General features: G+C 46.8%; 2 protein-coding genes across 4 annotated transcripts in view; both read right to left on the bottom strand.

Moving 5' to 3' along the window:
* Positions 1-12,936, bottom strand: part of ST3GAL3 (ST3 beta-galactoside alpha-2,3-sialyltransferase 3) — a 160,798-nt gene extending 147,862 nt beyond the window's left edge. Inside the window, exon 1 of one of the 2 annotated variants that reach the window (XM_079778329.1) lies at positions 12,576-12,936. The gene's annotated coding sequence lies outside the window, so the exon portion shown is untranslated. The remainder of the gene's footprint in view (positions 1-12,575) is intronic. The other variant, XM_079778328.1, reaches the window with a different exon arrangement.
* A 2,024-nt stretch (positions 12,937-14,960) lies between these two features.
* Positions 14,961-18,588, bottom strand: part of KDM4A (lysine demethylase 4A) — a 42,533-nt gene continuing 38,905 nt past the window's right edge. For both annotated transcript variants that reach the window (XM_079777624.1, XM_079777625.1), the window contains exons 20-22: positions 16,494-16,613; positions 16,124-16,216; positions 14,961-15,989 (exon numbers count right to left, since the gene is read on the bottom strand). In XM_079777624.1, the coding sequence (XP_079633750.1) occupies positions 15,849-15,989; positions 16,124-16,216; positions 16,494-16,613 (354 nt within the window). In that variant the 3' untranslated portion in view covers positions 14,961-15,848. The remainder of the gene's footprint in view (positions 15,990-16,123; positions 16,217-16,493; positions 16,614-18,588) is intronic.

Below are 18,588 nucleotides of genomic sequence, written 5' to 3'. Positions count from 1 at the left end.
TGAAGGCCATGCTGGATTTAAAAAAAAAAAAAAAAAGAGCAAGATAACATGAAAAATAAGTTTAAAAGGAATGCCAAAACAAAACCCAAAAATCATGTAGCAATGGCAGTCATAGGAGACCCAGCATAAGCATAACTGGTATCTGAAAAACAGAATCAAGCAAATGGAACCAAAAAAGATACGCAAAAATGGATAGAGATGGGCGGAGGGGCAAGCATCTCATTGTGGTTTTGCTTTGCATCCCCGATGGCTAATGATGTTGGGCATCTTCCTATGTGCTTAATTCTTTATTTCTTATCAGCCTGTCTCGTGTTGCTCCAATTCTGTTATAGCTAATAATTCTTACACTTTACCTGCTCAAAGTACCATGTGGTTTCTTTCTCCTGATTGGACGCAGACGCCTGTAATATGGGCAGTCAGTAACTTTCTAACTAGAACTCAGACATCTACCAAGGTTTAAAAAAGAGAAGGCAGGCATGGACGGTGTGGTTCAGTGGTTGAGCATCGACCTACGAACCAGGAGGTTACAGTTTGATTACCGGTCAGGGCACATGCCTGGGTTATGGGCTCAATCTCTAGTGTGGGCGTGCAGGAGGCAGCGGATAGATTCTCTCTCATCATTGATGTTTCTATCTCTCTCTCCCTCTCCTTTCCTCTCCGAAAACAACAACAAAAAAATGTATTAAAAAATAGAAGACAGAAAAGCTGAAAAATATTTTGTCCCTGATCAGACGCTCCCTTTAGAAGTACTAAGAAAAAGCCTGGGGGGGGGGGGGGGGGGGGTAAAAGTCCAAGGGAACAAAACCTTTAGTTTTCATTTTGTGTGGGTTGTGGGGGTTTTTAACCAAAAACAAAAAAACTTTTCTGAATAGGAGCTGTTAAGGTTTGGTTTTATTGGATTTTTGATTTTTTTAATGGTGTTCAGAGGATAAGGGCTCTAGACATACTATTTTTTAATTGGAGAAAGGTGACTTCTATGTGAAAGATTTAATGCAATCGGTCTTGAGAAAATTTAACTGGAATGTTAGAAAAGATAAGCTTCCTTTTCCAGGCCAAATGAAATAAAAGGATGGCTCGTGTTAAAGGGAGATGGCAATATGTCCAGAAAACTAGAAGCAGAAAATTGTAGCATGAGAGCAGTCAACAATACTGAAACGGTGGGCATGGCTGTGTTCCAATAAAGCCTGCAGGCCAGCTGGCCAACCTCTGCTATGTACTGTATATGGACACACAACAAGTAGCAAAAGCATAAGAACACATGTGAAAATTTAACACTTTAAATTCAACAGTGTATTCTCTGGTTGAAACAGGGAGGAGACTGGCAGGAAATACACAAGAGGCATTTGCTGGAAATGTAATATTCTATTTCTTTTTTAAAAAACTGACACAATAGGAATATTAAGATTTAATGATAGGTATCACCATATTGTTCTGTTCTTGTATGTGTGAAATATATCATAAGAATATATGACATAAATGTTCCCTTTCATTGCGATTATTTCTCTGAGACTTTAGATGTCTTAGACCTAGGTAGTAGTTCCATATTGTTTATCTGCCCATATCTTTTTTTTTTTTAAAGCAGGGAAAGAAATTAATATTGCAGAATAATTATACTGAATTATGCTGGAAGCTATGCCTTCTTATCAGTGCAGGCGGAAGCCATTGTTATGCACCTGAGTACAGCAGTGGGAACACAGTGTGATGCATGCAGCTGAAGTATAAACAAGGTACAGGCATTAGGAGACGGTGGAAATTAGTAACTGTGAGGTTTAGGAAAAGCTTCAGCAAAGAAGACGAAGCAGCAAAAGGGTAGGAAAGGCCTTGGATGCCATGCTAAGGGGTCTGAAATGTATCCCACTGGCAGTGAAGAACCACGTAAGGGATTAAGTAGAGAAATGACCTAGTCAGATCTGCATTTTAGAAAGGTCACTCAAGTAACAATATGGAGGGCAGCCTGGAGAAGGCGCAGGCGAGAACAAGAAGACACTACTGTAAGAGCCTAGGCCCTTCGCCTTCACAAAGGATGTACAGCCCTAAGATTCTGTGGATGCCCAAGTCCCTTACATAAAATGGCTTAGTATTTGCATATAGCCTATGCACATTCCTACATATACTTTAAATCACCCCAAATTTTTTTAATACCTAAAGCACTGTATATGCTATGTAAATAGTTGTTATACTGTATTGCTTAGGGAATAATGACAAGAAAAAAGTCTGTACATGTTCAGTACAGACTCAACTATCTAGGCGTAACTACATAGTACATGTCAGCAACAACATGACACTTCACCCCCCCCCCCCCCCAATATGTTTGGTCCTCTGTTGATGGAATCCACAGATAGAGCAAGCCAACTGTATATCTCAAAGGGTACTCAAAATGATTCACCATGGTAGCAAAAGAAAATACCAGCACTCGACCTGGTATTGAAATGCTAAGTGAAATTAAGTCAGTTAGAGAAAGACAAGTATCACATGATCGCACTCGTATGTAGAATCTACTAGTAAGTAACAAAATAAACTGATGAACGGAGTGGATCCAGAGACATGGGAGCATGGAACAGAGTGCAGAATCTCAGAGGGAAGGCAGGGGAGGGTGGGTGGGCGGAAGGTAATCAACCAAAGACCTTGTATGCATGTATGCATAACCCATGGACACACAGAATAGGGTGCTGAAGGCCTGGGGCGGGCACACTGTAAGGGGCTCATGAGGGGGGGGAAAGGGAGACATATGGAATACTTTCAACAGTAAAGAATTATTTTTTAAAAAAGAAAATACCAGAACTCTTGTTTATGAACTTTATTGACACTGGCCTCCTCACACAATCCCTATGTCACCTGTCTTGTGGCACATGGGGTTCAGGAAGTGTGAAAGCTCCACAGCATGGGGGCAGTGGTGCCATCACCCATTTGTGTTGTGATGCAGTGCAGTTCATGTGCCACAAAATGACATCAATGTGGTCAGTTTCAGAAGAAGATGGATCTTTTTAATAAGATGACAACTAAACTTGACAATGAGATGGTGAGTAACCATGAAACTCTTGCACCTCAAAGAAGTTCTCTGGTTATCATTTGGTCAAGTGTATATAAGATTTCTGGAACTTAAAGAGCATTTGTAAGGTAGGGGAGAGTGAGGGGAAGGGGGAGAGATCAACCAAAGGACTTGTATGCATGCATATAAGCCTAACCAATGGACACGGACAACAGGGGGGTGAGGGCATGAGTGGGGGGATGGGGGAGTAATGGGGAATAAGGACACATATGTAACACCTTAATCAATAAAGAAATTTTTTTTTAAAAAAAAGAGCATTTGTATATTTTTCTCTTACAAAAATACTAGTGATTCAAGTTCAAAACTCTTCTGGAATGACAAACGTATATTAGAAAGATGTACCTAGCAGATATTCCAAAAATACACATATCTGTCCTTTCAAAATAAAGGAGGTCTTAACAAAAGGTGGAAACTTTAAAAAAATAAACTATGCTGAGTGCATTTTGAAAATGTGTCAATTTTTCTATCCTTAGGTTTTTGTTGCCAAAAAGATGTAAGAGTTTTTTTATTTGAACCACACATAAAAACTCTCAGATCTGCCCTGCCCAGGTGGCTCAGTTGGTTGGAACATCATCCCACACACCAAAGGGTGGCGGGTTTGATTCTTGGTCAGGACACATACATAGGTTTCGGGTTCGATACTCGTTTGGGGTGTGTACAGGAGGTAACCAATTGATGTTTCTCTGTTTCTCTCTCTGTTTCTCTCTCTCTGTTTCTCTCTCTCTCTCTCTCTCTCCTGCCCTTCTTCCTCTCTCTTTAAAATCAATTTTTAAAAAATAATAAAATAAAAACTCTCACATCTGTATGCCAGTTTTCAAACTGTGATCCAAGACCCCAAAACCCTTTCAGTGAGTCCACAGGTTTAAAACCATTTTCATAATAATTACCAGGCAGTATTTGCCATGTTCACTCTCATTCTCTCACAAGGGTCCAGCATAGTTTTCCAGAGGCTAATGGAGTGTGTGCTTGTGTATTCTTGTGATTTAAAATTTTCTCAGTAATTTTGGGACATTAAATATCAATAGACAAACCTACAAAAATGAAAGCTCTTTGGAATCTTGAATAATTTTTTAATTTGTAAAGGGGTTCTGAGACCAAGAAGTCTGAGAATCACTGATATACACTTTAAAACTTAGTAAATGAATTTTCTAACCTATGTTTAACATATTTCAAACACAAGGTTTCAGTGGCTTTTCAAGTCATGTTAAGAATACATTAACATGCCATCTTTCCATTGTTCTGTAAGAAAACTGACATCAAGAAAAAGGGAAATTTACTGACATGTAGACAAATAATAAGGCAGTAGATGACATTCAATCAGAATAACATAAATTAAGTTGTACAGGAGTTCAGAGAGGAGGAATTCCTGTCAGCCAGGATGACCAGGGAGGAACCTAATGGAGAACAAATCTAAATTAAAACCCCATTATCATCTTTAAAAACATGTTCAGAAGACTGAGGAGGAGCACATTTCAGAGGGAGGCAAGCAACAATAACAATGACGACAGGCTGAAGGAAAAGTGCATACATTTTAGCAGCCCAAGCCGTGAGCAAATAATAACTTCAGTGTCACAAGTGTATGCACACATGCATGTGGGACTTCTGAGTGAGGGCTGGGACAGCTGAATAGCCATATGCAATCTATTAGCAATTAAAGAATGTTTAAGTTGGTATGATATTCACATCAATTCTTCTCTTCTCAATCTCAGAATAATTCCCTCATGCCTAACACTCCCAAACCGGCATCGTCAATCACTTAAGATGTATAAATAAAACAATAATGTTGGCAGTGGTTATCTCTAGGTGGTGGGATTTAAGGCTAATGATCACTTATTATGAACCAGGTAATATACTAAACATTAAGAATCCTAAAGCTAGTACTTTTATTATAAGAGGTACTTTATGTGTCTAATAGCACAGTACCAGGTTTTTTTATTATAAGAGGTACTAGAAGCCCGGTGCACGAATTTGTGCACCAGTGGGGTTCCTTGGCCTGGCCTGCAGGATCGGGCTGAAACCAGCTCTCCGACATCCCCCAAAGGGTCCCGGATTGCAAGAAGGTACAGGCCAGGCCGAGGGACCCAACCGGTGCACAATCAGGGCTGGGGAAGGACGCGGGAGGTTGGCCAGCTGGAAAGGACAGCGGGAGGGCTCCAGGGCCCATCTGGCTCAGTCCCGATCGGCCACACCCCAGCAGCAAGCTAACCTACCAGTCGGAGCATCTGCCCCCTGGTGGTCAGTACATGTCATAACGAGCAGTTGAGCGACCTTAGCATATCATTAGCATATTATACTTTGATTGGTTGAACGGAGACCAGACCACCAGACACTTAGCATATTAGGCTTTTATTATATAGGATATGTCTAACAGCACAATACCTATGCATTTCACTGAGCCAAGCAACCTTGAAAAATGAGTATTTTTATCCCAATTTTAAAAATTTGAGAACCAAGACACAGAGGTTCTGCCCATAGTTATACCACAGAAACTGGTGAAGCCATGACCAAAATCCTGGCCTATTGACTCATATACACTGAGTGGCCAGATTATTATGATCTCTGAACGCATAATAATCTGGCCACTCAGTGTATATCCTATATAATAAAAGGCTAATATGCAAATTGTCCCCTCAACCAGGAGTTCAACCAGCAGGCAGGCCGGCCAACCGCCCATGTCCTCTCCCCCTGGCCAGGCTGGCCGGACCCATCCATGCACAAATTCATGCACTGGGCCTCTACTATATATATATATATATATATATATATATATATATATACACACATACATACATATATACATACACACACACACACACAGACACACACATATACATATATATATACATACATATATATATATACATACACACACACACACACACACACACACACTGAGTGGCCAGATTATTATGACCACCCCATCAGTACTTCGTTGGGCCACCTTTTGCCTTCAATACTGCGGCGATTCTTCTTGGCATTGACTCCACGAGATGTTGAAAGGTGATGTGAGGAATCTGACACCATGCCTGATGAATAGCACTGTCCAGTTCTGTGAGATTTGATGGTTGTGGAACCAGCTGCCTGATGGCTCTTTTAACTTCATCCCACAAATCCTCAATTGGATTGAGATCTGGTGATTGAGGGGGCCACCTAAGCAAGGTAAAGTCTCCCTCATGTTCTTAAAACCACTCCTGCACAATACGAGCACCGTGGCATGGCGCATTTTCTTGGAAGAAGCCATCTCCATTGGGATACGCCATCAACATGATAGGATGAACTTGACCAGCAACGATACTTAGGTATGTTGTGCTATTCCGACATTGTTCCACACGAATTAAAGGGCCCAAATCATGCCAGGAAAACATGCCCCAAACCATAACACTGCCCCCACCAGCTTGAAGGGTTGTACTCATGCATGTGGGATGCATGGTTTCATGCTGTTTCCGCAAAATTCTCACTCTGTCATCTGCATGATGCTACTGGAAACATGATTCATCGGACCACATGACTTTTTTCCAATGCTCGACTGTCCAATCCTTGTGTTCCTGTGCGAATTGGAGATGTTTTATCTTGGTAACTGCAGAAAGCAAAGGTGTTCAAACAGGCCTTCGGCTTCCATATCCCATACGATGCAGTGTACGGCTAATTTGCCTACAAACGTCAGGTGGTCATAATAATCTGGCCACTCAGTATATAGTCCTCTCTTCTAGTCCTAGGAAGGACATGGACACAGTCCTCATGTTACTGCAGCGGCCTAACTGGTATCCTTCCCGCCAGTCTCACCTCATTCTAATCTCTCCTCATACATAAATATTTTATGACTCTTGTGTAGGAGGCATGGTACTATGGTTGCAAACCTCAGAACTTCCCATGTCAGGGAAGTAGGATATTCGCTACTCTGCTTCCTTCATGTGCAGTAATCTTCTGAAAAGGTAAAGCTGATAAAGTAATTTCCTACCTTTGAATCCTTCAAGTGGCTCCTGATCATCTGCAACACAGAGCTGTAACTCCAGGACTTACAAAGCCTTCACAATCTGACTTCTGCAGCCTCCACACACTCCCCAAACATAGCCTGATCTCTTACCATTCAAGCATCTTCAGGATGCAGTCACTCTTTTGTGTATCTAGGCCACTGCGTACATTGTTTCCTGTCTGAAAAGCCTTTTAAACCCACATCCACCTAGCTAATAACTAGTGATTCTTCAAGACTGAGGTGAGGTGTGAACTTCTGGAAAACCATTATTTATATTCCCAGTGTGAATACAGGAGATTCCCACAGGACCCACAAACACCCTTATTACAATGTACGCTAACTGCTACTTTACTGGCTTCTGGTTCCACCACACTATAGGGTCTTTGAGGCCAGGGACATACCTTTCATGTTTATCATGCCAGGACCCAGCCTAGCACAGAACTCGTGTTCAATAAATATTTGTGGGATGACAAGAGTGCCTAGTCTAGTGGGAGACACAAACATATATACAACTATGTAAAGTATGATAGATGGCAAGAATGCTACCCAAGAAAGGGGAAAACGGTAGGAAGCCCTGGGGGAAACTTTTCCCTACATCCCCGGAGTCGCCTTACCTGATTTCTCAGTTTCTTCAAATCCTGCTGCTGAAGATGATGATAATAAGCATGATCGTGAGTGCCTACTCTGAGCCAGGTACTGGGTGAAGCACTTTACATAAACAAACTCACTGAATCCTCCTAACTGCCATAGGCATTTCATTGATAAGGAAACTCGGGCTCAAGAATAAGACACTTGCTCAATGTCAGACAATGAGTGACAGAGCCAAGATTTCAAACCAGGCCTTGCCTAACTGGTTTGGCTCGGTGTATAGAGCATTGGCCTGCGGACTGAAGGGTCCCAGGTTTGATTCCGCTCAAGGGCATGTACCTTGGTTGCAGGCACATCCCCAATGGGGAGTGTGCAGGAGGCAGCTGATGGATGTTTCTCTCTCATCGATGTTTCCGACTCTCTATCCCTCTCCCTTCCTCTCTGTAAAAAAAAATCAATAAAATATATATTTATAAAAAAGCAAAAAAAAACAACAAACCAGGCCTTATCTCCTGAACCAAGGCTCCAAAGAGCACTCTATGCTTCTCTTCTTCATCAAAAGTGAAATCTCCTCCCCAATTATCAAAGTTTGATAGACTCAATTGAACCCAGTTAAACCAATAAGGTTGAAGTAAGATTCCTTTTCATATTAACCATTCAAGTGAAAATTTATCTCAAGTTATTACACACCTCCTGGCTTTTTTATTATTATTATTATTTGATTTTTAGAGAGAGAGGAAGGGAGATGGATAGAGAGGTAGAAACATCAATGAGAAACATCATCGATCAGCTGCCTCCTGCACACCCCCTAATGGGGATGGAGCCCACAACCCAGGCATGTGCCCTGACCAGGAATCAAACCAGCAACCTCTTGTTTCATGGATCATCGCTCAACAACTGAACCACACCAGCCTGGCCTGGCTTCTTAAGTTGAATATCTTAAATGTAATTTAACTTTTTTGGATGCCTCATGACCATTCCTGTGTTCATCACTGAGGATGCTGTGACACAGTGTCCCCTTAGGAATGACTGCGCTGGGATAGAATAGATTGCCCTGGTATCCTGTGAGCACTTATAATGCTCATAATGGAGTTCCCAATCCACCCTCATGCCCATGCCTAGTTAGTTGAGCTATTATTTCTTGCTATTGTCAAAGTTTGTCTCTAGTAGCCCATCTGCTTTTGCTACCTCTAATCTTCTATGAGCCAGGATACTCATAGAGATGTAATAGTCCTTTGTGCTATTCACAAACCATTTCTGCCTCTTTGCTTCCCAAGCACATGCTAAGACTGCAACTCCATGTGCTTTTTTAAAGTTAGGCACGGCCAGCCCTAGCCAAGTAGCTCAGATGGATAGAATATCATCCCAAAGTTGTGGGTTTGATTCCTGGTCAAGGCACAACAAATCAATGTCAAATTGATGTTTCTCTGTCTTTCCCCGCCCCCCCGCCCCTTTATCTCCCATCAATACATTAAAAAGAATTTAAATCTAAAGTTAGGCATGGCCATGTCAGCCAATGAAACGTGAATAAAAGTGACACATGCCACTTTGGGACAGAAACTTTAAAAGCCAGCTACCCTGAGCACCATCTTTCCGTCGATCAAAATTATCGTGGAAATATGTCAAATGGAGTTTCCATCAGCCCGGGTCCGAGTGACTGAGGAGCAGAGCTCCCTGTGCCCTCGTGTTGGACATGTGGACTGAAAGAGAAGTCCACTTTTATTCTGTTAAGCCGCTGAAGTCTTGAGGGTTTTTGTTAATGCAGCCTAACCCAGGCTCCAAACCAATACACCAGATCTCTCGGTAAGCAATTCTCTCACGCAAGTCACTTTACTTGCAGATTTTGTGATGAATATATTGTTGGCACAAAGAATATTTCTTTGCAGCCGTCCTGGTTCAAAGCTATATCCAGTATAAAATATATTTGCCAAGCACCTACTATGTACAAAACACTGTGCTAGATGAGAAAGAAGACAACCCATGTCTTGAAAGAACTTCAGTCTGGGATTGGCAACTGTGCCAAAAATGGCAACTCTGGTGTTGTAATGGTTTAAACGAGAGACAAGTCCCATCTAGATGGGGAGAAGAGTACAGAAAGGTTTCAAAGGAAATTTCTTATCAAGTGGCCCTGAAACGTGAGTGAGAACCAACAACTAGAGATTGAAGGGGGGTCATTTAAGATAGAAAAAGCAACATGAGCAAAGATACAGAGCACAAAGAGCAAACAGTTCCACTGATCTGGAAAACATAATGAAATCTAAGGCAATGGCAAAAAATGGATTTACCCATACTGCCCATGCCAGGCTTGGTCTGTGTTCAATTCCACAGACAGTAAAGAGCCATTAAATCTTGGCTAGGGAAGTGAGAGATCCGAAAGTGATGGTACACAAGATGAATGGGAGGAAAGAAAAAAACGTTAGGGGGTTTCTGCAGTAATTCAACAGAATGGTCTATCAAAGGCCCTAACCCAGTGTGATGAGAGTAGGAACAGAAAGAAGCAGAGGCCAGGAATAGTGCAGAGGCAGTATCACAAGACGCTGCGTCCCAGCTGGTTTGGCTCATTGGATAGAGCGTCAGCCTATGGACTGAAGGGTTCTGGGTTCGATTCCGGTCAAGGGCACGTACCTTGGTTGCAGGCTCAGGAGGCAACCAATCAATGTGTCTCTCTCACATTGATGTTTCTCTCTGTCTGTCTCTCCCCCTCCCTTCCACTCTCTCTAAAAATCAATGGAAAAATATCCTCGGGTGAGGGTAAGAAAAGAAGACCCAGCAACCAGCTGAACCCAGGGGGAGAAAAAACACATAGCTGAGGTTAATCAGCAAAGTAACAGGCAAATAAGGTGTTGCTGTGCCTCTTTTCTAATGGCTGGCTGCAGTGTTTCCTGACGTAACTACTACTTGTTTATCCTTTGCTCCATCTAGGAAAAGTTGCTTCTTTTTTAAAAAATATATATTTTATTGATTTTTTTACAGAGAGGAAGAGAGAGAGACAGAGCTAGAAACACTGATGAGAGAGAAACATCGATCAGCCGCCTCCCGCACACCTCCCACCGGGGATGCGCCCGCAACCAAGGCACATGCCCCTGACCGGAACCGAACCTGGGACCCCTCAGTCCGCAGGCTGACGCTCTATCCACTAAGCCAAACCCGCCAGGGCGGAAAAGTTGCTTAGTTGCTTCTTAATTTGATACTATCTTACAGCTTGCTTTTTCCAACAGGCAACTCCCTGGAACCACCACAAGCATTCCAGGTTCTCCCCTGCCGCCTTTACCATCCTTTACCATCCTCTACCATCCTCGCTTTCTCATTTCCTCACTTCTCCTTCCACATCATCCACCCAGGCCTTCCCACTCATGCTCAACTGAACTCCTTTTCCTGCAGTCTTATAGTATCCACTGCCTCAGAATTCTAGAGACCATATCATTAGTTAAACAATTTCCAGTGTGCTCTTTATTCCCACAACTTATAGGCCCACTAGAATAAGTCTTGAGTTCCCCACATCTGTATTGCTTTGCACCCAATATATACTCAATAGACACTATGGATTATCCAAAACCAATTAGTTTCTAAGAATATGCACATCTTATTTCCTCATGTGACATGTGAAATGGAGAGATTCATCACTAAATACTTCAAAATGTCCTTCAGTTAAGAATCTTTAATCTTAAGAGCTGCTATATTGCCTTAAGAGATTATTTGAAAATATCCTTTTGTCATAAATTTTTGGGCCAGCTTCCTTTTAGTCCTTTTGACTTGAAGGTATACCACAGTTCAGTGATCATCACTCCATCCAGGGTGATTATGACCTAGAAATAACCTACTTTTCCATGCTGATTATTTTACTTTCAGAATCCTAATAAGTGCATTTCCCCCACCTTCCTGTTCAACTAGCCAAAGTATATATATAGAGATTATGAATTTTCAACCTTTTCATCTCATGGCACACATAAACTAACTACTAAAATTCTGGGGCATACCAGAAAATGTTATATTTTTTGCTGATCAGACAAAAAAAATGGTGAAATTTTGATTCATTCACACCGGATAGCTATTTTTGTGTTGGCTGATGTCCTTTGTTATTTTACAAGCTAAGGGGAAAAGAGGTCAGTACCCCTGACTAAATAGTGAGTTACTGCATGTTTTAAAAATTCTTGCCGCCACTGACTGAAAATCGCTGGTATAGATCATTCAAGGTGTATCCATAGAAAAGTGTGGGGTGTGTGTGTGTGTGTTTTAACAAAGTAACAGCTGCCTGCCCTGGTCCCTCTCTCAATTAACCACAATGATTCAACTGCGTTTCACTCCTTCCTCATGTCAGGGGAACACCGATGTAAATAAAGTTTATTAAGGAATTATAAAAATAGCACTGTTGCAAAAAGGAATCCAAAATATTCGTGGGACACTATCCTAACCAAACCTCATCACCAAGACATTTCCTCTTGCAAGCGTGAGCGAAAAAACAGCAGGGACAAGTGTCGGGAGGGAAGGAAGCCAGGGAGGCGTACTTTGCCGATGAAACTGGCCCCGGCCCCCGACTAGTCAACCCCTGGTGCCAGGAGGGCAGTGAGCGCCGCCCGCCGCCGATGCCCGCTCAGGCTGCCCCGCACTTTCCCTTCCTCTTCCCACGGCCGGGGCCGGCCGGGCCGCGTCCTCCCTCCGCGCCAAGGTGCGCGGCGCGGCGCGGCGGGGTCCGTGCGCAGATGACCTCGGCCATTCGGTCTGGGTCCAGCCGTCCTCTCCCTCAGGCCCGGCAGCCCCTGCCCCTGCCCAAGGGAGGTCGTCCCGGGCCTGGTCCTCCTGCCCGCACCCCCAGGCCCAGCCGGACCTCATGATTCCCCAGCATGAGCGCGCGCGGCTCCGCGCCCGGCCCGGCCCGGGGACGGCGGGGGAGGGGAGAGCGGGGAGCGCGGTGACCGTTAGCTGCGGAGGCGGCGGCGCCCCGACACACGCAGGACGGGCCCTTACCGCAGCGGAGAGGACGGCAGCGGAGAGGCGGCGCCCGGCCCGACGCGGGCGGGAAGACGGAGGCGACGGCGGAGGCGACGGCGGCGGCAGCCGCGGGGGACCCCGGAGGGCGCCCGGGACACGGTGGGCGGCATGGGCGCCGCCATAGTGGGGACGCAGCGCCGGGCGGAGCGCGCGGCCGCGACCCGGGGACGGCGGGACCACCAATCCCGCTCTCCGCCTCAGCGCCTCGCCGGGAGTCGGCGTCCGCGGCCAATCGGCGCGCGGAGGCAGGGCAGTGGGCAGGCACGGGCACAAGTGGCCCAATGGCACGGGAGCCCCGAGTTTCCCGGCCCGCCCACCCCGCCCTCCTCGGGGACTGGGGATGCGGGCGGTGCGGGGCCGCGGGGGGTGCCGCGGGGCCGGCGTGCGCGCTCGGCAGCACGTCCCGCCGGAGGGTGCCTTCTCGCCTGGTTCCTTCTCGCTTTTGCCCAGAGGCGCGCGTTCCGATGCCCGCGGGGCTCGCTGTCCTCCGGCACGACCCAGCCTCCCCAGGGCCTGTTTCTGCACCTGGGCGGTGGGCGCAGCCGGGTGGCCACGGGCGTTCCACGCAGAGGAACGCTGCCACTGTGTTTCCCGAGGCCCAAAGGCTTTGGACCTCCAGGGACTGGGCGACCCTGCCCCATCTTGTGGGGTGAGAGTGGACGGGGTTCCCAAGCTGCGCTTCAGTACCACCAATTTCAGAGCCTGGCAAAAAAAAAATGTGTCCGGGGACAGGACCACTCCGCCCCGTCCCGTCCCGTCCCGTCCCAGTCCGTTTAGCCTTAGCAGCTCTGGGGGTCCTGGCTCTCTCCCACTCCACTCCCTCGGCCCAGCAGGTGGGAAGAGGTACGGGTCCGGCTGCAATCCTTGGTTGCCAACCCAAAAATCCTAAAAGGAGGGCAGTTTGCCCTGGCAAACAGGCCTCGAGGAGCCGCCTGCCTGACAGGCTAGCACAGTGAGGGAGTTCCGAACTGCAGGTTGTGTGTGATCTAAATAAACTCTCATTAACTCTTTAAACGTTTGTTTTCCCGTCGTTACCAGGCTGACCAAAATAAAAGGCATAAACTTTCTAGAAAAATAGATAAGAACTCTGCTGGGTTAAGATCAAGAATCCCAGCTATGCAGGTGCTCTAAGGAAGGCGGGTCGTGGAGGTTGTGGGACCCGGCCAAGTCTGGGGAGGTGTTCCTCTCCTCCGAAGGCACGGCTCACCAACCCACTAAGGCCTGCCTCTGCCATCTTACCCAGTGACCCCGGGGAATCAGTGGGTGCTGCACAAAAACCCAACCTCCCTTTCTTGGCCCCAGGAGGGAGCTGGCATAGAATAGTGTCTGAAACCTGCTGCTCCGCCCCCCAGAATGACACACCAGGAAGCAGCCACCTCCGAAGCACTAATTGTTGAGTTGACCCACGCCTCTCCTGCACCTGGACAGGGCCATGGAACGGAGAGGCCACCCAGGGACCAACTGGAGCAGCTGTGCTGTGCCCAGGTCCTGCACCCATTCCCCAGCCTCCCTGGCCTGCTGCTGTGCTAGCCCTGTCCACCTGGACCTCAGGGCCCCACCAGGCACCGGGACTAGGCCTTCCTGCAGGGAAGCTTCTCAACAACCAGACAGCTCGGAGCAGCTTCAAGACCCCCTGGGACTCCTCTGGGGGTCAAGTCCCTTGCTCTTCTAGCACCTAAAATGTACTCCCTTTCAAGCTGGCTCCACAATTTGTATGGAACAGAGATTCTGGGATGAACTTGACCGGCTCAATGAAATGAGCCACAAGTGAGAGATCAAATTCAGTTCTACAGGCTGACTGGTGGTCTGGTCTTCCCTTTATTACCCCTCCTTCCAGTCTCTGAAGCAGGGGCAACAACGGGCGCTCGAGGCCAGAGGTGCCTCTGCTCCCCGTCCCACCACGCTACAGCACCAGAACTTGTCAAGGAACCCATCTTCAGGGCAGCTTCCTAGATCTTTCCACACCGAGTCTTCTTAATACATGGCCCTGCGCCGGAGCTAGGCCTCTAGACACACCCCCAGCCTGACCCTGGGCCACTCGGGCTCCTGGGGGCAGACACAGCCAATCCTCTGCTCAAGACATTTTATTGCTAAGGACAAGGTGATGCACCAGTTTTCAAAATAATTTGGTTTATAGCGTTCATAAGTAACAAAAACCAGGGAAATATTATAAATCTGATTCTTGTATACACAGGGTACAGATGTGAAGCCCTCCAATCCTGGGCCCAGGCAAACAAATTCATGAGGAGCAAAATCCTGTTTAACCCCTTCAGTGTTGCCCCCCAGTCCCACCCCACCCCCCATATCCACTCCCTCCCATTCCCAGACCAGGGGCAAACTTGCCCCTGGCCACCAGTGGCCCCAATTCATCTTAACCCTCCCAGCTCCCACACTGATTGCAATTTTCTGTTGAATCACCACCAGGCTCTGCCTGCTCCCATCATTAAGATCCTCCTGCATGGTATTCCCTACCCACACCCTCTAATACTGTGCCACAGGGGCCCTGTGTCTAGAGAGATGTGGGCACACACTCATGTTACCCCTCTCTTCTTCAAGATGGGACAAAGAGGTGGCCTTAGCTCCTTAGTATCTCAACACTGCAGCTTTGCCAGCATTCCCTGGAGGCAGTTCAAGGGACAGACGCCACAACCATCTCCAGCCAACCCCAGGGGCCCTTATTCAGCTCAGCTGAGGGCAGAATTTCACATTTTGTTTGCCCTGGATAGGCAAAGGAAGGAAGTAAAGGCCAGGGGCTGGCAAAAGCTGGTACAGACCAAACACACACACACACACACACACACACACGCACACACACACGCACACGCACACGCACACGCACACGCACACACATAAATACAAAAGGGGGAAGGGACGGGGGGCAAGCACCGGCACCTCTTCCTAGTGGGTGCAGGTGATCATTAGGAAACTAAGTTCTAGGCCAAGAACAGGGCAACCAGTCCAGCTAGCGTAGTCGACCCCGTTAGAGACCATGCAGCCGCAGCACTCCAGTGCTCAGCCCCTCCGCGGGCGCTCAGCGGCTGCTGCCACAAGTCCAAGAACGGCTTATCCTTTCACTAGAGGTGAACGCGATGAGGGTGGGGTGAGAAGATGATGGGGTTGGTTATTTCATTCCTTTGCATTTTACAACTTCATTTTAGAGACTTCAGAGTTCGAAGGGTCTGCTGTGCTGTGGAGCCTCCAGAGTGTTCTCGCCTTGGTGGCTGGGAATCTCTTGGCTCCTGGAAGCACCTACTCCATGATGGCCCGGTATAGTGCAGGCTCAATGTAATCTTCCCGGTATCTTGAGTTGATAACTCGCTGCCGTTTCTTTTCCTGTTTAACCTCCTTCTCCGTGAAAATCTCGTTGAAGCGCATGTCTGAGGCTACTGACTACAGAAGAATAGGCAAGCCAAATGAGCACTTTGTGGCCAACCACCATGAGAAGAAAAGAAAAAAAAGGGACACATCCTTGCCTTGTTCCCTTCCTCCCAGTCAGGAACCCGGAGCACACAGAACGCACTCACCAGTCTAGACTTGACTCTCTTGGGAAGCTCTTCATCCAGCGTGTATACATCATCTCTCTTAACCACAAGCTGTGAGCCATCCTCAAACTCCACCTACCAAGGAAACACAGGCTTTGCTAAGATATCCCTGACTCTCTCTCGGGGCCGCCACGCACACTGGCCACTTCCTGTAGTCATAGGAAGAAATCAGAACACTGAAGGTCTGCCATGTTTGAAGCCATAGCTGGCAGACTGGACACAGGGCAGCCCCTAGCTCTGAAAGGGTTGTTCCGGGCTCCCTTAGCTCTCCAAAGAGCAGAAACACACCTCTGGCCCGAGAGGAAACACTGAATTAATCAGGTACTCTCCCAACCCCCAAACCTCTGGCTACCTGGTACATCTGGATGGGGTGGGAGGCCACGAACTTGGCTCCATAGACTTGGCCATCTGTCCACCGCACTTGAACCACTTCCCCTTCAGCAGGAGGACCCAACTGGAGACAATCCTGACTCTGAGGGAACAGAAAGAGAAAAGAGTGAGAGGATGTCCATGTGAGCACAGTGGTAACCACCATCTACCTCAGGATAGAATGAACCAGGACGAATTCCTGCTCCTGTGGAAATACTCAAGGCACTTGCTTATGCCGAGGCATGATGATGGTCTTCAGGGAAAATACTGTGTAACTGTTTGAGTTGTGAGTTGAAGCAGCTGCTTTTTGCATGGAACATAAGCTTTACTTGAAAAAATGACAGAGCAACTAACTATGGTTACGGTTACAAACATATTTAGACTTGGGTATTGGCAGACATCCTATATAATAAAGAGGTAATATGCAAATTAACCCTCACGCCCTCACAAGATGGCTGCCTACAACCAGGCCAGCAGGGGGGTTAGTGAGGAACAACCAAACAACTGAACAAGCAGGCTGCGTGGGGCGACCAGGCTGACAGGGAGTTAGTGAGGGACGACCAAGCGACTGAACAGAGGCTGCGTGGGGCGACCAGGCCAGCGGGAGGGCCATGAGGGGCGACCAGGCTGGCAGGGGGAGGCAGTTGGGGGCGACCAGGCCGGCAGAGGGGACAGTTAAGGGCGACCAGGCCGGCGGGGGGGGGGGGGGGGGCAGTTAGGGGCAACCAGCCTGGCAGGGGGGTGCAGTTTGGGGCGACCAAGCCGACGGGGGGGTGGGGGGGCAGTTGGGGGCAATCAGGCCAGCAGTGGGGGGCAGTTAGGGGCGACTAGGCCAGCAGAGGAGGGCAGTTGGGGGTGACCAGGCTGGTAGAGGAGAGCAGTTGGGGGTGACCAGGCTAGCAGGGGGGGGCAGTAAGGAGTGACCAGGCTGGCGGGGGGGTGGGGGGGCAGTTAGGAGCAACCAGGCCTGCAGGGAGAGCGATTAGGAGCCAGCAGTCCAGGGTTGTAAAAGAGATGTCCGACTGCCGGTTTTTAGGCTCAATCCCCAGGATTGGGCCTAAACCAACAGTCGTACATCCCCGAAGGAGTCCCAGATTGGAGAGGGTGCAGGCTTGGCTGAGGGGACCCACACACACACCCCACCCCCCATGCATGAATTTCATGCACCGGGCCTCTAGTCTTGAAAATGAATGAAGTGAGCCCTAACTGGTTTGGCTCAGTGGATAGAGCATCTGCCTGCAGACTCAAGGGTCCCAGGTTCGATTCCGGTCAAGGGCATGTACCTTGGTTGTGGGCACATCCCCAGTGGGGGGCATGTAGGAGGCAGCTGATTGATGTTCCTCTCTCATCAATGTTTCTAACTCTCTCTCCCTCGCCTTTCCTCTCTGTAAAAAATCAATAGAATACATTTTTTTAAAAATGCTAACTTTAAAAAAAAAATGAATGAAGTGAACCTGCCACTTCAAAGAAAACAACTGACAGTATCAAGTATTGCCAATGACAAAAATCGAAGCTTTCAAACACAAATTAGGATTTCAGGAAAGTTACATCACCAACTTGAGCTTGAAGTTTCCCAAAATGTAAAGATTTTTCTGAGATTAGTTATACAAATGAATGTGATTTTGATAGTGTATAAGAACATTTAACGTTAGAAAGGTCTGCACAGCCCATTGCACCAATATGTATAATGTTATAAAATCATGCACAGGAGAGAGAGCCATTCTCAGATCCATTCTACAGACAGACCAATAGACTTTAATGTAACAGGCATGCAAAGTTCACTGACCTGCTTTCAGATTCAATTATCTGAAAGACTATTAAAATACTCCTCCCCTTTCCAATTACATTTGTCTGCAAGACTAAATTTTCTTCATATATTTTAACCAAAACAATAAATTGCAACAGACTGAAGATATGACATTAAAGGTATTTGTAAAATTATAGAAAAATGGCATTCTTCCTAATGTTTTTGTTTTAAAAGGAAGTTATTTATACCCTCAACAATAAAGATAAGCTTTTAAAAAATAAATAAAATAAAAGGAAATTATTTTTCATTAATAGTGGATTATTTCAGATCA

The sequence above is a fragment of the Cnephaeus nilssonii genome (genome assembly GCF_951640355.1).
Source record: "Cnephaeus nilssonii genome assembly, chromosome: 7".
Lineage (NCBI taxonomy): Eukaryota > Metazoa > Chordata > Mammalia > Chiroptera > Vespertilionidae > Cnephaeus > Cnephaeus nilssonii.
The sequence above is the reverse complement of the archived record's forward strand: the minus strand, read 5'-3'. Positions and strand labels throughout refer to the sequence as shown.